This window comes from Salmo trutta, chromosome 16, assembly GCF_901001165.1.
Source record: "Salmo trutta chromosome 16, fSalTru1.1, whole genome shotgun sequence".
NCBI lineage: Eukaryota > Metazoa > Chordata > Actinopteri > Salmoniformes > Salmonidae > Salmo > Salmo trutta.
Window position 1 is genome coordinate 29,424,082 of NC_042972.1, and position 27,846 is coordinate 29,451,927.

General features: G+C 43.5%; 1 protein-coding gene across 6 annotated transcripts in view; it reads left to right on the top strand.

Moving 5' to 3' along the window:
* Positions 1 to 1,365: 1,365 nt before the first annotated feature.
* Positions 1,366 to 27,846, top strand: part of LOC115150503 (inositol 1,4,5-trisphosphate receptor type 1) — a 169,048-nt gene continuing 142,567 nt past the window's right edge. For 5 of the 6 annotated variants that reach the window (XM_029693870.1, XM_029693871.1, XM_029693873.1 and 2 more), the window contains exons 1-3: positions 1,366 to 1,863; positions 3,590 to 3,710; positions 9,282 to 9,352. In XM_029693870.1, the coding sequence (XP_029549730.1) occupies positions 3,619 to 3,710; positions 9,282 to 9,352 (163 nt within the window). In that variant the 5' untranslated portion in view covers positions 1,366 to 1,863; positions 3,590 to 3,618. The remainder of the gene's footprint in view (positions 1,864 to 3,589; positions 3,711 to 9,281; positions 9,353 to 27,846) is intronic. The other variant, XM_029693875.1, reaches the window with a different exon arrangement.

Here is a 27,846-nt window from a genome sequence, read left to right on the forward strand (position 1 = left end):
TGATGGAGATTATAGATTGAATAACTGATACATTTATATGAATAACTGATACATTTATATGTATTATCCTTCTCATGACTATGATGATCCTAAATGACTCCATTCTGCTTCATATTCAATTCCTATGGAACCGTATTGCAGAATTACCTCATGTTAATAATGAGAATGATTTGACTTTCTGATTTGAATTTGATTATGTTATTCTGTTTCCGTTGTTATGCAGTACAGACAAACTACCCAGTAAATATACCACTTTGTGGTTACAGAAATTCCTGCCTCAGTCTCATCCATTCCGCTGTCACCTGACCTGTGACCACCTGTTCGCCTTCACTATTGTCAGTCATCCTACTTGTCCAGCTACCCATACAGATTCCAATAATCTTTCACCAGGTAACTGGATTACTGAAGTATAATATCCCTTATAACAAATCAACATAACATTGCACACACACACACAATAAGGTCATATCAAGGATAGCATCACAAATGAATGCATAAACACCGCTTGAGGAGTTGATTAATTGAATCAGCTGTGCAGTGCTAAGGTAAAAACAAAAATGTGCACCTATTTGAGTCACCAGGACCGAGAACCACTGCTCTTCATTGGGACAGGCTTTCATAGCCCTCTTTATCTGAGGACAGAACCCCACAAGAAACAGACTTCATTGTAATTAAATGACACAGCACTGAATATTATGTTACTATTATCTCTATCCTCACTCCTAGGGACTGGAACTACGCAAAAGTACCTGCCCTATCCAGAATAGCCTCCTCACTTTGACAGTTGGGGCTGCTATCCTTTCACCCTCCTCCATGGCTGTTAACTAGTTACCTACAAATGCATTTGGAGTTTGTTTTTTACAGTGATCAATATAGATAGCTAATATGAAGTTTAGTAGCTGGTGATATTTAACTTAGCTATCTATCTATCTACCTTTACAGTATGTACAGTTGGCTAGATAGCTAGCTAGCTCATTTAGCAACTTATTTGAGTTACCCTGCTAGCTAGTTAGCTAATAATACACCGTTTCTTTTACCATTTTCGAAACGTATATACTTACTTGAATAGCTTCTTCCAGCCATGTGGACAATTGTAAACAGGGCAGCAAAGTTTGTTTGTCACCAGAGCGTTTTAAAGCATATTACTGTTGAACTATTTACTCATTTAATGACCAGACCTTCTTACAAACTTGCTATGCTGAATTCTTGACGCACACTCGAACATGCTGCCTGCTATATGCTGCCAAGCACGCCCACAAGCGAGTCACAGTGGGCGGACTAAGCGACACTTTACCGCTTGGTAGTGTACATGCCCGTTAGAGTAAACGAGCCGTACAAGGCAGCAGATACTCATAACACATTTAGTTCATAGCTACTTGTATATAATGTATTATTGGTCTTAATTGTGTTGCCATCAACAAAGGTCAAACTTGATCAATGTGTGGCATAAAAGTATGTGTGAGTGCATTTCTTGATCAATTCAATGTCACTTCCTTCAGCAATTTGTCTAAAGTTTGGATGGAGAAGTTTCCGTGCAACGCTCCACCACACTGTGGGAGTTGTAGTCATAAATGTGCTTTAGGCCTTGTTACTTATCCGAAAGAACCATTCAATAAACCTCATTTCCCAGAGACCAGTGTTTTCTGTTAGGCAACAGATCTTCGAGCGGGGACGAACGCTCATGTAGCAAACGAACGGATGGCAGGGTGATTAGCGGTAAAAAAAAAAAAAGAAGGAAAGTAAACGGACTCTACTCGCTAACGGGATCTGGTGCTATAGATGAGCTGAAAGCGGTATATCGCTGTAATGCTGTCCCGTTGACCCAGCCGTGCGCGTCGTTCCCAAACACTTACCACAGCGAAGGTAAAGTTTAGCACAACTCTGTACCGTTTTGGGTAGCATCCCCGCCTGTTAAATATGTATTACTTGTGGTGAGGGAAGAAGCGCAGAAATGTATCTGTCATCATGAACGGGCAGTCATGATTTTTTTCCACTGACGCTGGTGAAACACATTTTTTCCCGAGATGAGAGACAGACTTCCACACTCGGATTCGAAAGGTTATGAGACTAGTAAACTGGTATCAGAGCCAGATTTATTAGGCAACTCGTCTCGGGATGTGTTGAAGTTAAGTGAAGTTGGAAGGGATTTTGTAGGCTACCCTGTAAGGTAACCTGAAATGGGCTAAACATGGTCATGGATTTGATGCTGACAATTTACCCATTGACTTGGGCATCATGTTGATGGACATAAGTTACAGGAGCCTATGTCATGAGTTACTGTTGCCTACTAATTGTTTGGCTATGTGGTCTTGAGGTGGTATGATGGGGTGAATTGTTCTCCATGTTTTTTTCCCTTGAGTATGTTTAGAAGATGAGTGGTCTAAAAATATGTTAAGATCAACCTCGCTGTACTCTCATGGAAGATGTCGCAGTGTAGGCAAATAATGCATATGTGTAGATGGGCTACTAAACTTGCACAGAAGGAGCTCTGTCATTGAGTTCTGAAAGGCACAATATGTTCCAGGAGTTTTTCTTTACCAGCCACATGATCAGGAAAAGCCCTAAGCCCCAATGACAGCCTACAATTAGGGTCTGGAGTTTTTCCTGGCCAGGTCAAGTGGTCTGTAGCCTCGGTTTCCAGGTGTCCTCGCTGTTCGTGGTGAACGAGACATGGGGAGTATGGTAACACGAGACTAAGTGGTCAGGAAATCGATTGGGCTCTAGGCTCTAAACAACACAGCACAGGACACTGCTTTACTCACTATGCACTATAACACCTGTAGTACAGTAACCATGCACTAGACCACGTTTCACCCCAATAGTCATGACCTCATTCATTGTATTCTAACCACTCTAATATGGGTTGGGTTCAGTCCTTTAATAATTCAGTTCAAGTCCAATACAAAGTAAGGGCCATTTTCATTCCCTGAATTGAAAGGGGGTTGAATCAAACCCGGATTGTAACCCAGCCTGGATCAGTGTTAGAATAAAACACAGTGAACTGACTGGTCTATCACTCCTTCCACCCTATAGCCAGAGCAGGTATACTACATACAGCTGCATGTTCTTCCTGTTTCTCTCTGCCTCTCCTAATCATTAACTGTTTACCCCTCACCCAGCTACACCAGGCTGGAGCATCAGATAGTGCCTGGCCCCATGCAAATCCTCCTGCTCCCTTTCTCTCCGGGTTTCCTCTGTTCCAAATCACCTCATTAGAACTGGGAAACCAACGGTCTGCTCCATTAGAATAATGTCATGTAAGGAAATCCAAGGTGGATGTTGGAAACTGAAATCCACTGATGGCAAGATACATGTTTCAATTTTACCCCAGTTTGATTTGATTCCCTGTTCATTTGTAATGCAAATAAACAGTCATTTATATATGCAGGACTGTAATGTCTTTACAGTTTACAGGGTTAGGAGGATGACCTGACAAAGTGAAGATGCACAAAATGTCACTCTTACGGTTATTCCTGACTGTGTGACCTGCCCAGGTCTGGGAAAACTCAGGCCCTATAGTCATTCGTTAAAGTGTGTGTTGTGATTCTCTTTATATGGTTGTAAAATTCCTGCCTCTCCTCTCCTCCAGGTGTGGCCCAGTGTGTGTGTGTGTGAGACATGTCAGATAAGATGTCCAGTTTTCTGCACATCGGGGACATCTGCTCTCTGTATGCAGAGGGCTCCACCAACGGTTTCATCAGCACTCTGGGGTGAGTTAAGTTCACCTATCCCTTCCCTCCTTTAGCAATTATCACTTACCATCTCAAATGAATGGCAATGGTGGTCACATAGGTCTTCTAATGCAGGGCTGGTCAATTCCGGTCCTGGAGTGCAGAAACACTTTTTTGTTTCTACCTGGTGTTAATTAATCAGTCCCTGATTAGAAGGAAAGGATGAAAACCAAAAGTGTTTTGGCCCTCCCCAGACCGACCCCAGACATTGAACTGCCCTGGTCTATTGTAATCATTTTAGATGGTGCCTATATATTTCCCAATCATTTGGAATGGAGGAATATAGCTGCAACTACTCAGCAGATGCCATGGGACATGAACTCACCTGGACATTAGGGCACTTTTGAGGTCTGCACATGCATGACAAACTTTCAATGTGGAGGGAGCTATCCCTTTAAGGGTAAATTCATAGCTTCATGTACACTTGAGAAGGTCATTAAGGTACTGCCTTCAAAGCTCTGCAGTGCATACAGTGAGGGGAAAAAAAGTATTTGATCCCCTGCTGATTTTGTGCGTTTGCCCACTGACGTTTGGCAACTCGAACCTTCAGCTCCCTCCACAGATTTTCTATGGTATTAAGGCCTGGAGACTGGCTAGGCCACTCCAGGACCTTAATGTGCTTCTTCTTGAGCCACTTCTTTGTTGCCTTGGCTGTGTGTTTTGGGTCATTGTCATGCTGGAATACCCATCCACGACCCATTTTCAATGCCCTGGCTGAGGGAAGGAGGTTCTCACCCAAGATTTGACGGCACATGGCCCCGTCCATTGTCCCTTTGATGCGGTGAAGTTGTCCTGTCCCCTTAGCAGAAAAACACCCCCAAAGCATAATGTTTCCACCTCCATGTTTGACGGTGGGGATGGTGTTCTTGGGGTCATAGGTAGCATTCCTCCTCCTCCAAACACAGCGAGTTCAGTTGATGCCAAAGAGCTCCATTTTGGTCTCAAATGTCCACAATATTTTCACCCAGTTGTCCTCTGAATCATTCAGATGTTCATTGGCAAACTTCAGACGGGCATGTATATGTGCTTTCTTGAGCAGGGGGACCTTGCGGGCGCTGCAGGATTTCAGTCCTTCACGGCGTAGTGTGTTACCAATTGTTTTCTTGGTGACTATGCTCCCAGCTGCCTTGAGATCATTGACAAGGTCCTCCCCTGTAGTTCTGGGCTGATTCCTCACCATTCTCATGATCATTGCAACTCCACGAGGTGAGATCTTGCATGAAGCCCCAGGACGAGGGATATTGACAGTTCTTTTGTGTTTCTTCCATTTGATAATAATCGCACCAACTGTTGTCACCTTCTCACCAAGCTGCTTGGCGATGGTCTTGTACCCCATTCCAGCCTACAATCTTGTCCCTGACATCCTTGGAGAGCTCTTTGGTCTTGGCCATGGTGGAGAGTTTGGAATCTGATTGATTGATTGCTTCTGTGGACAGGTGTCCTTTATACAGGTAACAAGCTGAGATTAGGAGCACTCCCTTTAAGAGTGTGCTCCTAATCTCAGCTCGTTACCTGTATAAAAGACACCTGGGAGCCAGAAATCTTTCTGATTGAGAGGGGGTCAAATACTTATTTCCCTCATTAAAATGCAAATCAATTTATAACATTTTTGACAAGCGTTTTTCTGGATTTTTGTGTTGTTATTCTGTCTCTCACTGTTCAAATAAACCTACCATTAAAATTATAGACTGATCATTTCTTTGTCAGTTGGCAAATGTACAAAATCAGCAGGGGATCAAATACTTTTTTCCCTCACTGTATATAAAGGACTTTAGTCTGTAGTGGTGGTGTGAGATAGATGAGTGTGGGTTTGAGAGAGGAATGCTGTGGAGATGAACCACAGGAGAGGTGGTGTGGCCTGGGAGTCTGAAAGTTAGTGTTATCATGGCAGGGAGGTACTGGCACACAGGGCTGTGTGCTGCTCAGGGGCCCCTCTGCCATCTGTGGGCCACTGATACAGAGTGGTTTGGAAGGGTAAATGACATTTCCACGTTTCTCAAAGAACAGAGCTGGTCAAACTAAGCCCTTTGAAGTGGTAGTCTGGTCCTGGGTATCTCCATGACCATGATGGTATGTAGACTGGGAAGAATGGGAAATAGGGAACTAATTAACACACAATGATAAGGTGTGTTTGTGTGCGAGAGATGTCTGGGAGGGAGGGAGAAAGGTAGGGAGGAAGCCTGTGTATTGTATGTGTAGACTGTTGGTGATCCATAGACAATATTGGACACACAATGATAAGAGATGTTTGTGTGTGAGCAAGAGAAAACATTTATATAGGGTCATAATACCAGTGAGAACGTGTAAACACACTCCACAGGAAATCTCCTACAACTAGCGGCCTGCTTTTCTGAGCAAATAAAAATATATACAAATTGGACATTAGACTATAAAAACACCAGCAAATATTCCCACACTTAACTACAGATATGTGATCGTATACAATGGAAGTAATGTTTCAAATGATTGTTTTAGTTAAATGGTATATCTGTTTGGGCTTCTTGCTGTCAATTTAGAGTCTCCTAAATATGTTCTGGCTCCCTGACCACCCGCTCAAGAAAAATTATCAGCTGTGTTGATGATCCCTGTCCTAGAACTCCTCATCCTCATCCTCATCCTCATCCACCCACACACACACACACACACACACACACACACACACCCACACACACACACACACACACACACACACACACACACACACACACACACACACACACACACACACACACACACAACTTTCTTCTCCATAATTTAACTTCTCATTCACTGCTGTCCATTGTATTCTCCATCAATCTCACCTGACTTCAGTCATAATGGATTCAATGCAGGTTTGGTTATTGTTCTGGGTCAAGATGACATGTAGGGGACTGTCATACTGTATGACTCTTGCATTAGTAATGTTATGTATTTTGGTCCATTTTATCAAGATCTGTGCTACTTGTCACTGTGTGCATAGTGTGCACTGTACTCCTCACAGTAACTGATAACACATGCCATAACATTATTAATACTTGGGCTCCCGAGTGGTGCAGCGCTCTAAGGCACTGCATCTCAGTGCTAGAGGCGTCACTACAGACCCTGGTTCGATCCTGGCCTGTATCACAACCGTCTGTAATCGAGAGTTCCATAGGGCGGCGCACAATTGGCCCAGCATCGTCTGGGTTAGGGGATGGGTTGGCCGGGGTAGGCTGTCATTGTAAAATAAGAATTTATTCTTAACTGACTTGCCTAGTTAAATAAAAAAATATTTGTCTTTAAATGAATGTGCTTCTGCCACACTCCTTGTCACTCACTTATTGCTGTGGCTATATATTGATTATATTACATATTTATTCCATTTTGCGAAGACAAGCCATCAACTGCTGGTTTGATACCGTTTACATGTGATTTACAAGGGGGTGGATGGTTAGTAATGTTAGTGCTGCTAGAGGATCCCTGGACCCCCCCCCCCCCAGACTGAGACAGCAGCAGAAAGAAACCTCACTGCCTCCCCTGAGTTACAGAGACCAGACCCCCGACAGAGACCAGACCCCCGACAGAGACCAGACCCCCGACAGAGACCAGACCCCCGACAGAGACCAGACCCCCGACAGAGACCAGACAGACACAGACCAGAGACAGACAGACAGACAGAGACCAGAGACAGACAGACAGAGAGAGACCAGACACAGACACAGACACAGACACAGAGACACAGACAGACAGACAGACAGACAGAGACCAGACACAGACAGACAGACAGACAGACAGACAGACAGACAGACAGACAGACAGACAGACAGAGACCAGACACAGACAGACAGACACAGACAGACAAACAGACAGAGACCAGACACAGACAGACAAACAGACAGAGACCAGACACAGACAGACAAACAGACAGACACAGACAGACAGACACAGACAGACAGACAGACAGACAGACAGAGACCAGACACAGACAGAGACCAGACACAGACAGACAGAGACCAGACACAGACAGACAGAGACCAGACACAGACAGACAGAGACCAGACACAGACAGACAGAGACCAGACACAGACAGACAGAGACCAGACAGAGGCCAGACACAGACAGACAGACAGACAGACGGAGACCAGACACAGACAGACAGACAGAGACAGACAGAGACCCGACAGAGACCAGAGACCAGACAGACAGAGACAGACAGAGACCCGACAGAGACCAGAGACCCGACAGAGACCAGAGACCCGACAGAGAGACCAGAGACCCGACAGAGAGACCAGAGACCCGACAGAGAGACCAGAGACCCGACAGAGAGACCAGAGACCCGACAGAGAGACCAGAGACCCGACAGAGAGACCAGAGACCCGACAGAGAGACCAGAGACCAGACAGAGAGACCAGAGACCAGACAGAGAGACCAGAGACCAGACAGAGACCATGACAACCACCGGCTGACAGAATGTCATGACAGCCCTCGTCATAGGTTCTCTTTTCTGACAACTTACTATGATATGAATCAGATGCTCAGTATAGCTATGGTGTTAATGCTCAGCTGAGGTAGACGCTGTAGACTGCAGCCTCAGTGTGTTATGTCATGTTCAGAGCGGTGTATCCCTGGTGTTAATGCTCTGCTGAGGTCGACGCTGTAGACTGCAGCCTCAGTGTGTTATGTCATGTTCAGAGCGGTGTATCCCTGCTGTTAATGCACTGCTGAGGTCGACGCTGTAGACTGCAGCCTCAGTGTGTTATGTCATGTTCAGAGCGGTGTATCCCTGGTGTTAATGCTCTGCTGAGGTCGACGCTGTAGACTGCAGCCTCAGTGTGTTATGTCATGTTCAGAGCGGTGTATCCCTGGTGTTAATGCTCTGCTGAGGTCGACGCTGTAGACTGCAGCCTCAGTGTGTTATGTCATGTTCAGAGCGGTGTATCCCTGCTGTTAATGCACTGCTGAGGTCGACGCTGTAGACTGCAGCCTCAGTGTGTTATGTCATGTTCAGAGCGGTGTATCCCTGGTGCAGACAGGTCCATGTGTAGTGCGACTGACTGTGTGTGTGTGAACTCCACAGGAACATGACTGGGATGGAGGTGGTATCTGGCCGGGGTCCAGGCAGCCGTTATTATGAGCCAGTAAAAAGCTAAATTTGTCACCGGCAGGATTGCTAGCCAGTTCGCCCACTAGCCGTGGCCAGCTAATCCTCACTCTCATTTCTTCCTCATAATTGGGTGGACTGTAGAGGAGCCACGGCAATACAGGAAACCTCATGGTGTAATCACAAGTATGTGATTGGTCTAAATATAGTGACTGAGGGAGTCAAAATAAACAGAGCTCTGTGGTTAAGTGTTATGAAAAAACTGTACTTTTTATGGGTGTACGTGGTGCTTTTATTCAATAACCCTTGTGGAAAGGGGAGCCTGCGGCTTATATCTGAAAAATAAAGAAAGCTATGTGCTCGCAGATTTGTATGTTTGGTGCACATTTATAATGTTGAAACTGTTCATGTTTATTTGCATGTGAAGGGTGTGTGGTCCACTATCTGTGTGTTTCTGACTTGACATGCGTCATTGTCTCTTCCCTCCACAGGCTGGTAGATGACCGCTGTGTTGTACAGCCCGACACAGGGGACCTGAACAACCCCCCCAAAAAGTTCAGAGGTAAGAGAATGGTACACTCCCATCTCATCCTACTATAGCAGCTCGCGCTGCATCACATCACCTCAGTAAATCCAGTCTGTTTCCACAGTGTGTTCCACTGGAGATGTTTCTTATAGTGTTCCACTGGAGATGTTTCTTATAGTGTTCCACTGGAGATGTTTCTTATTGTGTTCCACTGGAGATGTTTCTTATTGTGTTCCACTGGAGATGTTTCTTATTGTGTTCCACTGGAGATGTTTCTTATTGTGTTCCACTGGAGATGTTTCTTATTGTGTTCCACTGGAGATGTTTCTTATTGTGTTCCACTGGAGATGTTTCTTATTGTGTTCCACTGGAGATGTTTCTTATTGTGTTCCACTGGAGATGTTGCTTATTGTGTTCCACTGGAGATGTTGCTTATTGTGTTCCACTGGAGATGTTGCTTATTGTGTTCCACTGGAGATGTTGCTTATTGTGTTCCACTGGAGATGTTGCTTATTGTGTTCCACTGGAGATGTTTCTTATTGTGTTCCACTGGAGATGTTTCTTATTGTGTTCCACTGGAGATGTTTCTTATTGTGTTCCACTGGAGATGTTTCTTATTGCGTTCCACTGGAGATGTTTCTTATTGCGTTCCACTGGAGATGTTTCTTATTGCGTTCCACTGGAGATGTTTCTTATTGCGTTCCACTGGAGATGTTGCTTATTGCGTTCCACTGGAGATGTTGCTTATTGCGTTCCACTGGAGATGTTTCTTATTGTGTTCCACTGGAGATGTTTCTTATTGTGTTCCACTGGAGATGTTTCTTATTGTGTTCCACTGGAGATGTTTCTTATTGTGTTCCACTGGAGATGTTTCTTATTGTGTTCCACTGGAGATGTTTCTTATTGCGTTCCACTGGAGATGTTGCTTATTGCGTTCCACTGGAGATGTTTCTTATTGTGTTCCACTGGAGATGTTTCTTATTGTGTTCCACTGGAGATGTTTCTTATTGTGTTCCACTGGAGATGTTTCTTATTGCGTTCCACTGGAGATGTTTCTTATTGTGTTCCACTGGAGATGTTTCTTATTGTGTTCCACTGGAGATGTTTCTTATTGTGTTCCACTGGAGATGTTTCTTATTGTGTTCCACTGGAGATGTTTCTTATTGTGTTACACTGCGTTTTATTGGTGCTATCGTCAGTATCACTCCCTGTCCACATGAACTTCAAAAAGCACTGCTCTTTTTGGTGTGTGTGTGTGTGTGTGTGTGTGTGTGTTAATGCTTGTATCTCTGTGTGTGTCCATTTAAAAAAAATGTTTTAGCAGTGTGTGTTTCTGTATCATCTTGTCTATGTTGTGAGGCTGTGAACACATTGAGGCCCATGAAGGAAGATGTTTTCTCTGGGTTTTGCAGTTGGGCTATATATAGCTCCGTCACAGGAAGTACAACTGAACTTGCGACTAGGGCTGTGGTGGTCATGAAATGTTGTCAGCCGGTTGTTGTCATGCAAAAGACTCACGTTCTCACGGTAATTGACCGTTAATTAACATACTCGTTTAGCATCTCCAGGCCTCCACACGGACAAGCCGACGATGAGGGCATTTGGAGCATCTACATTTAAAAAGTATAATAAGTCAATTTAATATACACAATCACAAATCCATGATTTATTTTAGGCAGGTCTAAAGAAACATGACATGAGGAACATGTATTTCAGAAGAACAGAATAGTTGGCCTGCTGTATGTTATCTGGCTATGCTCTATGCCATAGGCTGTAGGCTAGTTCATGAGCAGCTGAGATATGAATATAACACTTATTTCACTCCACGCATCAACCACTGTTTGAGGAGCATGCTCTCACTGCCCCGACAGGTGATGTTCCTGTTTGAGGAGCGTGCTCTCACTGCCCCGACAGGTGTTATTCCTGTTTGAGGAACATGCTCTCACTGCCCCGACAGGTGTTATTCCTGTTTGAGGAACATGCTCTCACTGCCCCGACAGGTGTTATTCCTGTTTGAGGAGCGTGCTTTCACTGCCCCGACAGGTGTTATTCCTGTTTGAGGAACTTGCTCTCGCTGCCCCGACAGGTGATATTCCTGTTTGAGGAGCATGCTCTCACTGCCCCAACAGGTGTTATTCCTGTTTGAGGAGCGTGCTCTCACTGCCCCGACAGGTGTTATTCCTGTTTGAGGAGCGTGCTCTCACTGCCCCGACAGGTGTTATTCCTGTTTGAGGAACATGCTCTCACTGCCCCGACAGGTGTTATTCCTGTTTGAGGAACATGCTCTCGCTGCCCCGACAGGTGTTATTCCTGTTTGAGGAACATGCTCTCACTGCCCCGACAGGTGTTATTCCTGTTTGAGGAACATGCTCTCGCTGCCCCGACAGGTGATATTCCTGTTTGAGGAGCATGCTCTCACTGCCCCGACAGGTGTTATTCCTGTTTGAGGAGCGTGCTCTCACTGCCCCGACAGGTGTTATTCCTGTTTGAGGAGCGTGCTCTCACTGCCCCGACAGGTGTTATTCCTGTTTGAGGAGCGTGCTCTCACTGCCCCGACAGGTGATATTCCTGTTTGAGGAGCGTGCTCTCACTGCCCCGACAGGTGTTATTCCTCCCAAACTCTGTATGCCATGTGCTCTCCAACCCTGTTCCTGCAGCTACCCAGTACTAAATTTAGGGAACCAAGTGAAATCTGTTCGTGAACATTGATAGTAACATGTTTTCACAATGAAACATATTTCACTAAATTGACAGCTTGTCAGCATGCTGGAGAAAGGAATGAAGGAGAGAGGAGCATTTGTCTACACCCGCAATAACATCTGCTAATCACGTGTATGTGACCAATAACATCTGCTAATCACGTGTATGTGACCAATAACATCTGCTAATCACGTGTATGTGACCAATAACATCTGCTAATCACGTGTATGTGACCAATAACATCTGCTAATTACGTGTATGTGACCAATAACATCTGCTAATCACGTGTATGTGACCAATAACATCTGCTAATTACGTGTATGTGACCAATAACATTTGATTTGGAAATGCACGGTGGTGAGAGATTCTGTATAGCTAAAGGGAATGTGTCACCCAATTAATGATGAAAATATAAAAATTCCCTATTAGGCTATTCAAACCAAATACCAATTCACTAATTGTAGGCTAACTGCACAATTAATGGACCAACAGCATCACATAGGGATATACGTTCTCTCCCAGACTCATAGATAGACATTTTAGAGTGTAGCATAAGGTAACCAGTCCACCCAGTATGCATAATAATACAGTCCACACTCAAAAAGCATTTACTCAAATTTGTTTAAATTTGGAGTATAGGCTAGACCAATTTTGTAGCGAAGATATCTTAAATCTGTTTTGTTTTATGTTTTCTGCTGTGTATAATAATATGCGGTAGGCTATGTATTGTCTAACGGCACAATCATAATTTGTATTGAGTTTTTATTTTTTCAGGCTTGATTAATTCAGAACTTTCATACAACAAAGCATCCCCAAACTATCACACTACTACCACTATGTTTAACCGTTGGTATGAGGTCCTTACTGTGGAATGTAGTGTTTGGGCTTCGCCAGTCATAATGGGACCCATGTCATCCAAAAAGTTATACTTTGACTCATCTGTCCATAGAACATTCTTCCAAGAGTCTTGAAGATCATCCAGGTGCTTCCAGGTGCTTTTTGCCAAACATTTTGGATGAGAAAAACCAAACACTGCATTCCACAGTAAGAACCTCATACCAAAGGTCAAGCATGGTGGTGGTGGTGGGAATGCTTTGCTGGCTCAGGACATGGATGACTTGCCTTAATAGAAGGAACCATGAATTCTGCAATATATCAGAGAATTCTACAGGAGAATGTCAGGCCATCCATATGTGAGCTAAAGCTGAAGCGCAGCTGTGTTGTGCATCAACACAATGATCCCAAACACACAATCAAGTCTAAATGAAAATGGTTAAAAAGCAACACATTTGAAGTTTTGGAAGGGCCTAGTCAAAGTCCAGACCTAATCCCAATTGAGATGTTGTGGCAGGACTTGAAACAAGCAGTTCATACTTGAAAACCCACAAAAGTTGCTTACCGTAATTTCTATTACGGTAAGCACCTGACTATTAAGCGCACCTGAATATAAGCCGCACCCACTGAATTTAAAAAAATATATTATTTTGAACGTAAATAAGCCGCACATGTCTATAAGCCGCAGGTGCCTACCGGTACATTGAAACAAATTAACTTTACACAGGCTTTAACAAAACACGGCTTGTAACAAAAAATACAAAATTAGCAGTAAACAGTAGCCTACCAAGAAAGTCATTGGTCACCATCTTCCTCCTCCTGTGCACTGAAACCACTGAAACCATCTCCTTCGGTGTCGGAGTTGAATAGCCTCAGAATTGCTTCATCCAATATTGGATCGTTTTCATTGTCGCTCTCGTCACTTTCATCCGGAGGCAAATCCCCCGCTGAGCCCTCTTCAACACGCAGCAGTCCAGCCTTTCCAAACCCGTTGATGATAGTGGATTTTTTTGACAATGCTCCACGCTGTCAGGACCCACTGGCAGACTTGACCATAAGTTGCTCTTCGCATGCGGCCCATTTTAGTGAAGGATTTCTCCCCACTTGTCATCCAAGCCTCCCGCTGAACACGGAGCGCCACCTTAAATGCACGATTTACACTGATGTCGAGTGGCTGCAAATACTTTGTTGTACCCCCAGGAATCAGGGTGACGAAATGACTACCGTAATCAGAATGATGGGAAGTTTGAGAGCATTCGATTTAATCTAAACAGTAAACAAAAAAAGTTGTTTGACCTTAACCCGTTCGGCAATTTCATTGGTCTAATGAAAGCTTCATGCCGCCAAAAAACTGAGCACGTCACAGAATGTGTTTTTTTTTTAGAAAAAAAATTGAAAGCGGGAAAAATCCATATATTAGCCGCGTCATTGTTTAAGCCGCGACGTTCAAAGCCAGGGAAAAAAGTTGAGGCTTATAGTCCGGAAATTACGGTAGTTAAGTTCTGCATGTAAGAGTGGTCCAAAATTTCTCCACAGCAACGTGAGAGACTGATCAACAACTACAGGAAGTATTTGGTTGCAGTCAATGCAGCTAAAGGTGGAACAACCAGATATTCAGTGTAAAGGGGAAATTACTTTTTCACACAGGTGAATTGGGTGTTGCATAACTTTGTTAATTAAATAAAATAAGTAAAAATATTTTTTGTTATTTGTTAACTCAGGTTCCCATTATTTAATATTAGGTTTTGGTTAAAGATCGGAAAACATTCAGTATCAGTACTTTTTCCCGGCACTGCAGTATGTTCACCATTTCAATATGCGTGGATGTTCCATGCACAATTTATGTGGGGTTTTAGCCATTAGTGTGTGTAATAATCGCTGAAGAGGTGAGAAAAGCATGGTGTTTTGTGATGGTGTACTTTGCAGTAATGGAAGGAGTGTAATATGGATCCATGGTAGGTCTAAGTGTCGCCCTAAGAGGAACAAATGAGGATGTTTCAGCATGGCTGGAAGGAGTTGAGACTAGCAAGCGTTCCACTCGTACTAGGAGTTATGTTAGTTTCTACGTTACATGATGTGGCTGAAGGTAAGTGGGGCTCTGTCTAGCATACATTGTGCCCATTAGCTGCAGTCTGATAGAGCGAAGCAGGGAGATTGTACTGTATTTATAAGCCTTAAAGCTTTATTTTCCTTAGATAGAGCGTTGATGTCCGATGGAAGTTCTGAGTTTATTTCCTCCTTGAAGACTGTTACCAACACCAGGAGGCTACTCTCTCTGTCTGTCCGTCTCTGTCAGTCTATATTTCTGTGTGTGTCTGTGTGTGTGTATGTTCAGTGTCCTGTAAGGCTTTAACCAGGGCTGTGACCTGAAGTCACCTGTATTGTTGTTGGTAGTAATAGATGCTAGTATAGGGTGACATGTAGCCTGATTGGCTAACACTACTGTGACCTCAACTGTTCGAATTCTTTTTTATACCAAAACGTGACTCATTTGGAATCTCTGTAGCTTGGCATGGCCTTTTTATTTATGGAATGTTTTTTCCAGACGTTAAACCAAACAATAAACGGTCTCTTCCTATTGTTTTTAACATTAGCCAAACACAAAAAACCACTGTGTATACTCAGTGGGAGTTACTGTACTTCCATTTATATTTTCTCCCCAAACTTTAGATTGGTAAGTGCTTTTTTGAGACTTCCGGAGGAGGGGGTGTTGTCTGCTGGATGGCCTGTGGTGTAGGATGAGGTTATCCCCAGAATGAAACACTGATCTTAGGTCAGTTTCACCCCCCCCCCCCCACATCAACTTCTGCCTAGAGCACAGTCCCCCTGTGTGCCGTCCATTTTGGAGAGTTCCTCCTCAGAGAGAGTAAATAGTGTGTTGGGAGGGATGCAGCATTTCTGTGTTGCTGCTCTGAAAGATGGTGGAGATAACCCTCCTTACTTTAACATGCTGCTGGCTGAGGGCCAGACTAACCCTGGCCACCAGGCCTCACTACTGAGGTATGCATACCATTTCCTCCCAATGTAAGCAGACGCACCCCACTTTACAGGCACGCACACATGCTCACACACACAATTTTGCAGGCAAACAACATTTTTTTGTCTCTGTGTCCAGTATGAAAGAAGTTAGAGGTAGTTTCGCGAGCCACTGCTAACTAGCATTCTAGCAGATACCCAAAGACTTCCAGTCATATGGCTAGCAGATACCCATAGTCTTCCAGTCATATGGCTAGCAGATACCCAAAGACTTCCAGTCATATGGCTAGCAGATACCCAAAGACTTCCAGTCATATGGCTAGCAGATACCCAAAGACTTCCAGTCATATGGCTAGCAGATACCCAAAGACTTCCAGTCATATGGCTAGCAGATACCCAAACACTTCCAGTCATATGGCTAGCAGATACCCATAGTCTTCCAGTCATATGGCTAGCAGATACCCAAAGACTTCCAGTCATATGGCTAGCAGATACCCATAGTCTTCCAGTCATATGGCTAGCAGATACCCATAGTCTTCCAGTCATATGGCTAGCAGATACCCATAGTCTTCCAGTCATATGGCTAGCAGATACCCATAGTCTTCCAGTCATATGGCTAGCAGATACCCATAGACTTCCAGTCATATGGCTAGCAGATACCCATGGTCGTACCCAGTCATATGGCTTGCAGATACCCATGGTCGTACCCAGTCATATGGCTAGCAGATACCCATGGTCGTACCCAGTCATATGGCTAGCAGATACCCATGGTCGTACCCAGTCATATGGCTAGCAGATACCCATGGTCGTACCCAGTCATATGGCTAGCAGATACCCATGGTCGTACCCAGTCATATGGCTAGCAGATACCCATAGACTACCAGTTATCTGCTAGTGCTAGGTAGATTAAGGGCCTCATTGCCAAAATCCCAAAGTATCCCTTTAAACACACACGTACACAGGCTAGTGATGTGCAGGTTGACTCATAAATCGCAGTCCCCATGGTTATATCCGCAGGTAGGGCGTAGGGTGACCACATTTAAAATACAGAAATGTGGGACAACAGGATGATTTTGCTGACATTCACGGGACAGTGTGGCCTACATGATAAAAACATACACACACACACACACACAAAATCCCCTTCCCGCTTATGGTGTAGTTTTTAGGTGTTGGAGAGCAATACAAATGTAAATGACATAAGTTTGTACCGACTTTGATATCATTATATTTAATATCATTATAGAATATGCATAAAATGCATCCTCCAATTGCAACGTCTGCCTATGCCCACACATACTGTCTCTAGAACATTTTAATATTTTTAATTCCCTGAAACATCAAGTTAGGCATACCTCATTTCAAAATAGGCCATGGCATCATCACTGTCAATCGTAAATGAAGATTCTTCACGTTTTACCAGTGAATTTTCCAAACTGAATCTTCATGCCAATCATTTGATCTCAGTCAGTTTCATGGGAATATGCATTTAGATCTTATTGAGTTAGTGGTTCGTGAGCAAATTAGAGCAGACTATATAGCCTAGCCTTCCTGTATGTAGTTAGGCTGTCCTCTCCAAGTTTAGCTGGAATTTAGCCCGAAAGGATTTGAGAAATCTGATTGTTTGACAATGGGCCTATGACATTGGCCTACTTCTCGTCTAGCGCTGTGCAGAATATCAGATCAGACAACAACGATTTGAGAGAGTTAAACATCACCAGTAGTCCACCACACCCTTATGATGTGTGTGTGTGTGTGTGTATGTGTATATATATATGTATATGTATGTGTGTGTGTGTGTGTATATATATATATATATATGTGTGTGTGTGTATATATATATATGTGTGTGTGTGTGTATATATATATATATATGTGTGTGTATATATATATATGTGTGTGTGTGTATATATATATATGTGTGTGTGTGTATATGTCTGACTGAAATATGGGACAAATCAACCCTTTTTTTTTTTTATTAGTCGTGTTTGAATTTGTTGATCAAATGAGGGACAAAGGGTCAAAATGCGGGACTGTCCTGCAAAATCCAGGACATGTTGTCACCCTAGGAGGGTGGGTTCAGGGTCATGAAATATTGTGTGGATGAAGGGCCGATGGGTGGCGGGCGGGTTTGAATAAAGAGAACATTACCTTAAAAAATGCGTAAATGTATAATTCTTGTGCATTTTATATCTATAGGCACCATTGAGGTTTTTCTTTCATTATTTTGGACCATCTGGCATTAGTTCGTAAGCCTATAAGCTTTAGGGCCTAGTTAAATGTGTGCCAGATAGCCTACACACTAAGTGCTTTTGGGAACAGGCAGAAAAAGTGAAGGGTGCAACTGCTGCCTGCAATTCAGGACATTCCTGCATGTGGGCATTCCCTTTTTAAACTTCTATTGGTCCATTTTTAAGCTTTAACTCCAGTATGTAGACAGGAGGCAGGGGCACTCCAGTAGAGGAGATGACTAGCTAGCTAGCACACGGTGTCGCTCCCACCTGTTGTGTACCGGAGTAGCAGCTCCCACCTGTTGTGTACCGGAGTAGCAGCTCCCACCTGTTGTGTGCCGGAGTAGCAGCTCCCACCTGTTGTGTGCCGGAGTAGCAGCTCCCACCTGTTGTGTGCCGGAGTAGCAGCTCCCACCTGTTGTGTGCCGGAGTAGCAGCTCCCACCTGTTGTGTGCCGGAGTAGCAGCTCCCACCTGTTGTGTGCCGGAGTAGCAGCTCCCACCTGTTGTGTGCCGGAGTAGCAGCTCCCACCTGTTGTGTGCCGGAGTAGCAGCTCCCACCTGTTGTGTGCCGGAGTAGCAGCTCCCACCTGTTGTGTGCCGGAGTAGCAGCTCCCACCTGTTGTGTGCCGGAGTAGCAGCTCCCACCTGTTGTGTACCGGAGTAGCAACAGGTGGGAGTAGCAGCTCCCACCTGTTGTGTGCCGGAGTAGCAGCTCCCACCTGTTGTGTGCCGGAGTAGCAGCTCCCACCTGTTGTGTGCCGGCAGACAGCAAGGTGTCCGTTATGAAAAGCTAATAAAATGGTGGCCGGCCAAATTGTCCACAAAAAACAAACATCCATTGCAAAATAATGCTTTTTATTAATCATGGAAATACCAGTCGATGTGCTCCAACTTTAAAGGCAAATATACTTCATAGGCTAATAAATCATCAAGCTCCTCGGAGGCATTGGGGCATGTGTTTTTCTATTTTTACTCACGCAAACGACGCAAGGTCCTCATAAGTTGTACCCCGACTGGGCAAAGTTGGAAAAGATTGTGTTGATTATCCCTGTTTCCAGTGTGCCCGCTGAGAGGGGGTTCTTTCTCCAGCACAGAGTAAAGACAGCCTTGAGGAAAAAGTAACGAGGCAGATGAGCATAGCAAGCTGCTACAAGGACAGTTTCGACTTCGCAACAGGACCGGCTCGCTTTGAGTAGGCCAAGGTCCACCGCATATGCAAGTAAATTGGAGGCAAATTATTGTTAGTCTGGCCCGATCCTAGCAGTTCTGCTGCCGCCCTAGGCAAGATATACCGTCCCTGTGTCATTTATAGTGTAAAGATATGGAATGGATTGACGTGTTTCAGTTGAGCTTATTCAGTACTATTGTATCACATCCGACCGTGATTGGGAGTCCCATAGGGCGGCGCACAACTGGCGCAGCATCGTCCGGGTTTGGGGATGGGTTTGGCTGGGGTAGGCCGTCATTGTAAATAAGAATTTGTTCTTAACTGACTTGCCTAGTTAAATAAAGGTAACATTGAAAAAAGCACTTGGTAACTCTCCGACGCCAACTATTCACATGGGAGAGTTAATGTTGCAGTCACTAGGCAGCCAACTGCCTATAGTAGGAAACAGTTATCAATAAGCCATGTACAGTTGAAGTCGGAAGTTTACATACACCTTAGCCAAATACATTTAAACTTAGTTTTTCACAATTCCTGACATTTAATCCTAGTAAATAATCCCTGTTTTAGGTCAGTTAGGATCACCACTTTATTTAAAAAATGTGAAATGTCAGAATAATAGTAGAATTATTTATTTCAGCTTGTATTTCTTTCATCACATTCCCAGTGGGTCAGAAGTTCCCATTCCATTCCCATTCCTCCTGACAGAGCTGGTGTAACTGAGTCAGGTTGTAGGCCTCCTTGCTCGCACATGCTTTTTCAGTTCTGCCCACAAATGTTCTATAGGATTGAGGTCAGGGCTTTGTGATGGCCACTCCAATACCTTGACTTTGTTGTCCTTAAGCCATTTTGGCACAACTTTGGAAGTATGCTTTGGGTCATTGTCCATTTGGAAGACCCATTTGTGACCAAGCTTTAACTTCCTGACTGATGTCTTGAGATGTTGCTTCAATATATCCACATAATTTTCCATCCTCATAATGCCATCAATTTTGTGAAGTGGACCAGTCCCTCCTGCAGCAAAGCACCCCCACAACATGATGCTGCCACCCCCGTGCTTCACGGTTGGGATGGTTTTCTTCAGCTTGCAAGCCTCCCCCTTTTTCCTCCAAACATAACAATGGTCATTATGGCCAAACAGTTCTATTTTCGTTTCATCAGACAAGAGGACATTTCTCCAAAAAGTATGATCTTTGTCCGAATGTGCAGTTCAAACTGTAGTCTGGCTTTTTTATGGCGGTTTTGGAGCAGTGGCTTCTTCCTTGCTGAGCGGCCTTTCAGGTTATGTTGATATAGGACTCGTTTTACTGTGTATATAGATACTTTTGTACCTGTTTCCTCCAGCATCTTCACAAGATCCTTTGCTGTTGTTCTGGGATTTATTTGCACTTTTCGCACCAAAGTACGTTCATCTCTAGGAGACAGAACGTGTCTCCTTCCTGTACGGTGTGACGGCTGTGTGGTCCCATGGTGTTTATACCTGCGTACTATTGTTTGTACACCTGCGTACTATTGTTTGTACAGATGAACGTGTTATCGTCAGGCATTTGGAAATTGCTCCCAAGAATGAACTAGACTTGTGGATGTCTACAATTCTTTTTCTGAGGTCTTGGCTGATTTCTTTTGATTTTCCCATGATATCAAGCAGAGGCACAGAGTTTGAAGTTAGGCCTTGAAGTACATCCACAGGTACACCTCCAATTGACTCAAATGATGTCAATTAGCCTATCCGAAGCTTCTAAAGCCATGGCATCATTTTCTGGAATTGTCCAAGCTGTTTAAAGGCACAGTCAACTTAGTGTATGTAAACTTCTGACCCACTGGAATTGTGATAAAGTGAAATAATCTGTCTGTAAATAATTGTTGGAAAAATTACTTGTGTCATGCACAAAGTAGATGTCCTAACCGACTTGCCAAAACTATAGTTTGTTCACAAGAAATTTGTGGAGTGGTTGAAAAACAAGTTTTAATGACTCCAACCTAAGTGTATGTAAACTTCCAACTTCAACTGTATATCACACATGACACGAGTCACGACCCCACGATAGTTCAAATTACAAGAAACATTACATTTGTTAACATCATCCATTAGAACTGTAAAAAGACTCAGATATCATTTGAGTTTGGAAACAAGTGCTTTCAATAATGCATGGAGCGGGCCTCATTTCACAGGAGCATTGTAAAATAAGCTTTCACTCAATGAATCAGCCTTAACGAATGTTGTTTATTTACATATTGAATTTGATTGTCTAACATTAGTTTAATCATTTCTTTATTTTGTGGCCGCCTAGAACAATGAGACAGAAATTTCACCTAATGTTTAAATGTAAAGTTTCCTGGTTGGCGTTTCCATTCACTCCCAAATATGGTGATGAGAGGAAGCTGTTTAATCAGCTTCTTGATATGCCACACCTGTCAGGTGGATGGATTATCTTGGTGAAGGAGAAATGCTCACAGCGACGTCAACAAATTTGTGCACAAAATTTTAGAGAAATAAGCTTTTTGTGCGTATGGAAAATGTGTTTTATTTTAGCTCATGAAACCTACGTTTATTAAATATGTTTATTTTCTTCAGTATATTTCCTTACAACCGGTCAAGCTGATGTAATTTGGACATTTTGCACTGAAAATCATTCCCGTTTTTTCTTTTTTTGTTATCGCATTTTTTCTCCGGTCCCTGAACTTCTTTGCTCTGCAATTTCCACATTTTGTTGTGTTACAGCCCGAATTTTAAATGGATTACATTTCTATTTTGTGTCACTGATCTGCACACAATACCTTATAATGTTAATGTGGAATTATGTTTTTAGAAATTTTCCTAATTAATAAAAAATGTAAAGCTGAAATGTCTTGAGTCAATAAGTATTCAACCCCTTTGTTATGGCAAGCCTAAATAAGTTCAGGAGTAAAAATGTGCTTAACAAGTCAGATAATAAATTGCATGGACTCACTCTGTGTGCAATAATGGTGTTTAACATGATTGTTGAATAACTGCCTCATTGCTGTACCCCACACATACAATTATCTGTAAGGTCCCTCAGTGAATTTAAAACACATTCAACGACATAGACCAGGAAGGTTTTCCAATGCCTCACAAAGAAGAACACCTATTGGTAGATGGGGACACATAAAAAACAAGCTGACGTTGAACATCCCATCGAGCATGGTGAAGTTATTCATTACACTTTGGATGGTGTATTACACTCAGTCACTGCTCAGGGATTTCAATGAGGCCAATGGTCATTTTAAACCAGTTAGAGTTAAATGGCTGTGATAGAACTGAGGATGGATCAATAACATTGTAGTTACTCCACAATACTAACCTAAAGGACAGAGAGAAAACAAGGAAGACTACAGAATAAAATAACCTAAAATTCAAGGTAACTGGAGATGACATTGAATGTTCCTGAGTGGCCTAGTTACAGCTTTGACTTAAATTGGCTTGAAAATCTATGGCAAGACATGAAAATGGCTGTCTAGCAATGAGCTTGAAGAATTTTAAAAAGAATAATGGGCAAATATTGTGCAATCCAGGTTTGGAAAGCTCTGGAGAGACCCAGAAAGACTCACAGCTGTAATCGCTTCCAAAGGGGATTCTAACGTATTGACTCAGGGGATTGAATACTTACCTAATCAAAATATATTTGTTTTATTTTCAATTAAGAAAGTTTATTTTACATTTTTCTTTCACTTTGACAATAAAGAGTATTTTGTGTAGATTGTTGACAAAAAATGACAAATCTATTTTAATCACACTTTGTAACACAACAAAATATGGAAAAAGTCAAGGTGCGTGAATACTTTCTGAAGGCACTGCATATCTCTTCGTGTCTACAGCTCAGCAAAGGCTGGGGTTCACATAAACAAAGACTCATGTCAACATTCTCACCTCCATCATCCGACCATACACATTCTGGTGCTGAAACACATCTTTATTGTGTTTTCAGTAGCAGCCCAATCTACACTCCATCATGTGACATCTAGTGACCAATTGTTTTCATGTCATTTTGTTCAGTTTTCCCTTAAACATAGGACCTCTGCTCAGTGAATGCAGATCTTTGTCTGTAGCAGTTCAGAATATTCTGGAAAGTTGTAGTTGTTGCTTGAGGTGACCCATCCATTCCTCTCATGAACACAGTTATAATGTCCACCTTTGTTGCAGTATTTAAAGCTAGCTCCGTTCCACAATGATCTCTCTCAAAACCTTCTCATTCCCGTCTCCTCAGTAGTAACATGTTCTTCAAGATGTCAGGACAAACTCTGCTTCTAACATCATTGACAGTGAACAAGATTGGAATGTTTTTGTTCCACCTGAAATCCCTGAGAAGGGACAGAACCTTCTCTTTGTGTGTTTTTCTAGACGCTGTTTTGTTGGTGAATAACAATGTGAGAGCATGTGGAAGACAGAGGGATCTCTCCTGCTGGACAGATGCTGGTTTTGTCGTCTGTTTGTTTTGCTCTCCTCCCTTCATCCTGCTTTCTTCCTCATCACAGCTAAAATTGTTTACATGGATGTGTACTGGGTCATTAAACAGCTCTATACTTCAGGCTCAACCCAGACGTTTAGAATAAGGATATGTCTTCAGCATATTGAACTAACCTGTCAGTGAGGTAAAGGAGAGGTTAGGCAAGGGAAGGAAGCTGTTGAAGAGCATCGAGACTGCGCCATTGTCTGGGACATTAAATAAACCTGAGAGGTTGCTTCCTTTATAAACTGTAAAACAGGATAAGAACAGAGGATAGACCCAGACCTGTGAAGTTGTCTGGATTTCAGCTGGTCCTGGCTATTGAATCTCTCCTCCAGGCCAGACAGGCATCCCTATTCCTGGTGGCAGGCCTTTGATAGCTCTCTCACTCTCTGTCACTCTCTCTGTTGCTCTCTCTGTCGCTCCCTCTCTCTGGGTCTCTGTGTTTGTGTAAGGCCATGTTCTGAGGACACCGTGTGTGTGTCGCTGTTTTTTTCCCTTTCAACTTTGAAGACAGAGGCAACACATCTGAGCTCTGTTGTTTTGTGATCTTTATTGGTTTCATTTGAATGTTTTGATGTTTGCCGTCCTGAATTCGGGGCGGGGGGGGGGGGGGGGGGGTGATCTAGGGGAAATACTAGGCTACTTAGTGGGCTCGTCCACTCTAGCATCCAATCTCTGAAGTATTCTGTACTCTCAGGGGGCTGTGCTTGCTTACCATATTGTCTTGTGGCCTAGCTAGCTCCACTTTGGTGTTCATTAGGATTCCATGACTGTGAGCTCATGAGTTGACAATCAGTGGGTCATGTCCTGTTCTGTGATTCGTAGACAGTATATTCTGTTAATACCAGCCAGCTAAAACCAGGAATGTCAACAAAGTTTTGAATCATTAACTGCCCCAGTTTACCAGGTCGCCCTCAGAGCGATCTCATCGCCCCTTTTCCCAGAGTCCGAATTCTGAGAAGGAACGTCCACATAATTCCCTGATATCTCCTACAGCTGACTGACAGGGGAGGAGGAGTGAGAGAATTAGGTACTTGTTTTGTTATAGTGATGTGTTTCTCAGTCGGTCCGACTGCCCTGTGGTATCCTGCATTCTTCTGCCGTTTCACTCCATTTTGACCCCTTTTTTGATGTGATTCTGGTGGACGGGTTTTATCAGCCCCATCGCTAGAGACGGAATATCTGTTTTTGACACACACAGTGTGTGCGCACACACAAGCTACACACACTACAAAGGTCCGCTCTGTCCAGAGCATTGCGCTCTGAGGGAATGGATCAGAGCTTCTCCCTCCATATTCACTTTCCTATTTCTTTCTCTCCCGACACCACTTTCTCTTGTTTGTTTTTCTGACCCTGTTTTGGACTGCATGGTGTAAATCATATCTTAGAGAAGTAGAGGGGGTATAAACAGCTATTAGCTTGAGGAGAGCTTGGAGGGAGCGATGGAGGGATGATTGAGAGGGGAGTTGGAGTCCACTCCTCTCTTTCTCTTCCCACACCCCTGCTCTGGCTAGCCTTATTTGGTCACTTTGCTGCTGCTACGACTGGAGAGAGAGAGAGAGAGAGAGAGAGAGAAGGGGGGGATGGACAGATTGTTATTTTCTCTTCTTTTCCCTAAGAGAGAGATCTGATCTGAGGTCAGAGAGACAACCCAGGCCTGAGAGAAGGGGGGTTGTGGGTATCCTCTACTTTGCAACACTTATGTAGTCTCCGTATGAACTATTCAGCTGCTAGATCAATTTAATGGAGGTGTTTAGGGTTTTCATTCTATATACACATATGAAGTGTGATTTGGGAGCTGACCATCTCTAGTATGCAAGGCATTTTAATGGGCTGGTTATAATACCCCTCTCTAGCCAAAATGATTGATATACTAAGTACTTGTGTGTGTTGGTCAGTGGAGCCTTTTGTCACTGCAACAGTACAGTATGTGTGAACAGCTTGTACGTTAGATATGCCAGAAGTGAAACTGCTTGGTTGGTTTAACTGAGAACACATGCAAATTTGAGGAGCTGTTTCTCTGTCTGCTTTGTATTGTGGCTATGGAAATGACTGGTAGAATCACAATACTATCAGAACTGGCCGGTAGTTTGGCGTTATGTACAGTGACTGTCATATCTCAACATACTCACAAAGAAATCAAATAAAAAAAGCTGCAATAGGATTGTGAGTTTTCTAAACAACATTCCACCACTAACCTTTTTGTTGTGAGTTTGCTGAGGAAACTCGCCAAACTGTTGAAACTGGTTGCCTTACAATTGTATGTTGAATCAACATTTTTTACAGTGCTGCAGTACTGTACTGTACCCACTGTATACAATCATACCCCAGACTTTTCAGTGGAAATGGTCTCACAGACAGACACTCTGTTACATGCTGAGTTCCCTATCCCCGTTCCCCCAGTGGCCTGTCTCATGTCATGTCCTCCCCCTCTTTCATCTGAGCTCATGAGACTTATCTGGATAGGAAACTGATGCAAACCATCTGTAAGTGTGTGAGTGTGCTCATGTGTGTTTTAGCATGTACCCCTGTGAGAAGGATGATGCAAGTGTGTGTTTGTGTCAATGAGCATGTCACTGAGCACTGTGAATTTATTTACAGTCGTGGCCAAAAGTTTTGAGAATGACAAATATTAATTTCCACAAAGTTTGCTGCTTCAGTGTCTTTAGATATTTTTGTCAGATGTTACTATGGAATACTGAAGTATAATTACAAGCATTTCATAAGTGTCAAAGGCTTTTATTGACAATTACATGAAGTTGATGCAAAGAGTCAATATTTGCAGTGTTGACCCTTCTTTTTCAAGACCTCTGCAATCCGCCCTGGTATGCTGTCAATTAACTTCTGGGCCACATCCTGACTGATGACAGCCCATTCTTGCATAATCAATGCTTGGAGTTTGTCAGAATTTGTGGGTTTTTGTTTGTCCACCCGCCTCTTGAGGATTAACCACAAGTTCTCAATGGGATTAAGGTCTGGGGAGTTTCCTGGCAATGGACCCAAAACATCGATGTTTTGTTCCCCGAGCCACTTAGTTATCATTTTTGCCATATGGCAAAGTGCTCCATCATGCTGGAAAAGGCATTGTTCATCACCAAACTGTTCCTGGATCGTTGGGAGAAGTTGCTCTCGGAGGATGTGTTGGTACCATTCTTTATTCATGGCTGTGTTCTTAGGGAAAATTGTGAGTGAGCCCACTCCCTTGGCTGAGAAGCAACCCCACACATGAATGGTCTCAGGATGCTTTACTGTTGGCGTGACACAGGACTGATGGTAGCGCTCACCTTGTCTTCTCTGGACAAGCTTTTTTCTGGATGCCCCAAACAATCGGAAAGGGGATTCATCAGAGAAAATGACTTTACCCCAGTCCTCAGCAGTCCAATCCCTGTACCTTTTGCAGAATATCAGTCTGTCCCTGATGTTTTTCCTGGAGAGAAGTGGCCTCTTTGCTGCCCTTCTTGACACCATGCCCTTCTTGACACCAGGCCACCCTCCAAAAGTCTTTGCCTCACTGTGCATGCAGATGCACTCACACCTGCCTGCTGCCATTCCTGAGCAAGCTCTGTACTGGTGGTGCCACGATCCCGCAGCTGAATCAACTTTAGGAGACGGTCCTGGCGCTTGCTGGACTTTCTTGGGCGCCCTGAAGCCTTCTTCACAACAATTGAACCGCTCTCCTTGAAGTTCTTGATGATCCGATAAATGGTTGATTTAGGTGCAATCTTACTGGCAGCAATATCCCAGAAATTCCCTGTCTTAGGTCAGTTAGGATCACCACTTTATTTTAAGAATGTGAAATGTCACAATAATAGTAGAGAGTGATTTATTTCAGCTATAACTTCCTGACTGATGTCTTGAGATGTTGCTTCAATATATCAACGTAATTTTCCATTCTCATGATGCCATCTACTTTGTGAAGTGCACCAGTCCCTCCTGCAGCAAAGCACCCCCACAGAATGATACTTCCACCCCCGTGCTTCACGGTTGGAATGGTTTTCTTCAGCTTGCAAGCCTCACCCTTTTTTCTCCAAACATAACGATGGTCATACCAGTTCTATTTTTGTTTCACCAGACCAGAGGACATTTATCCAAAAAGTACGATCTTTGTCCCCATATGCAGTTGCAAACCGTAGTCTGGCTTTTTTATGGCGGT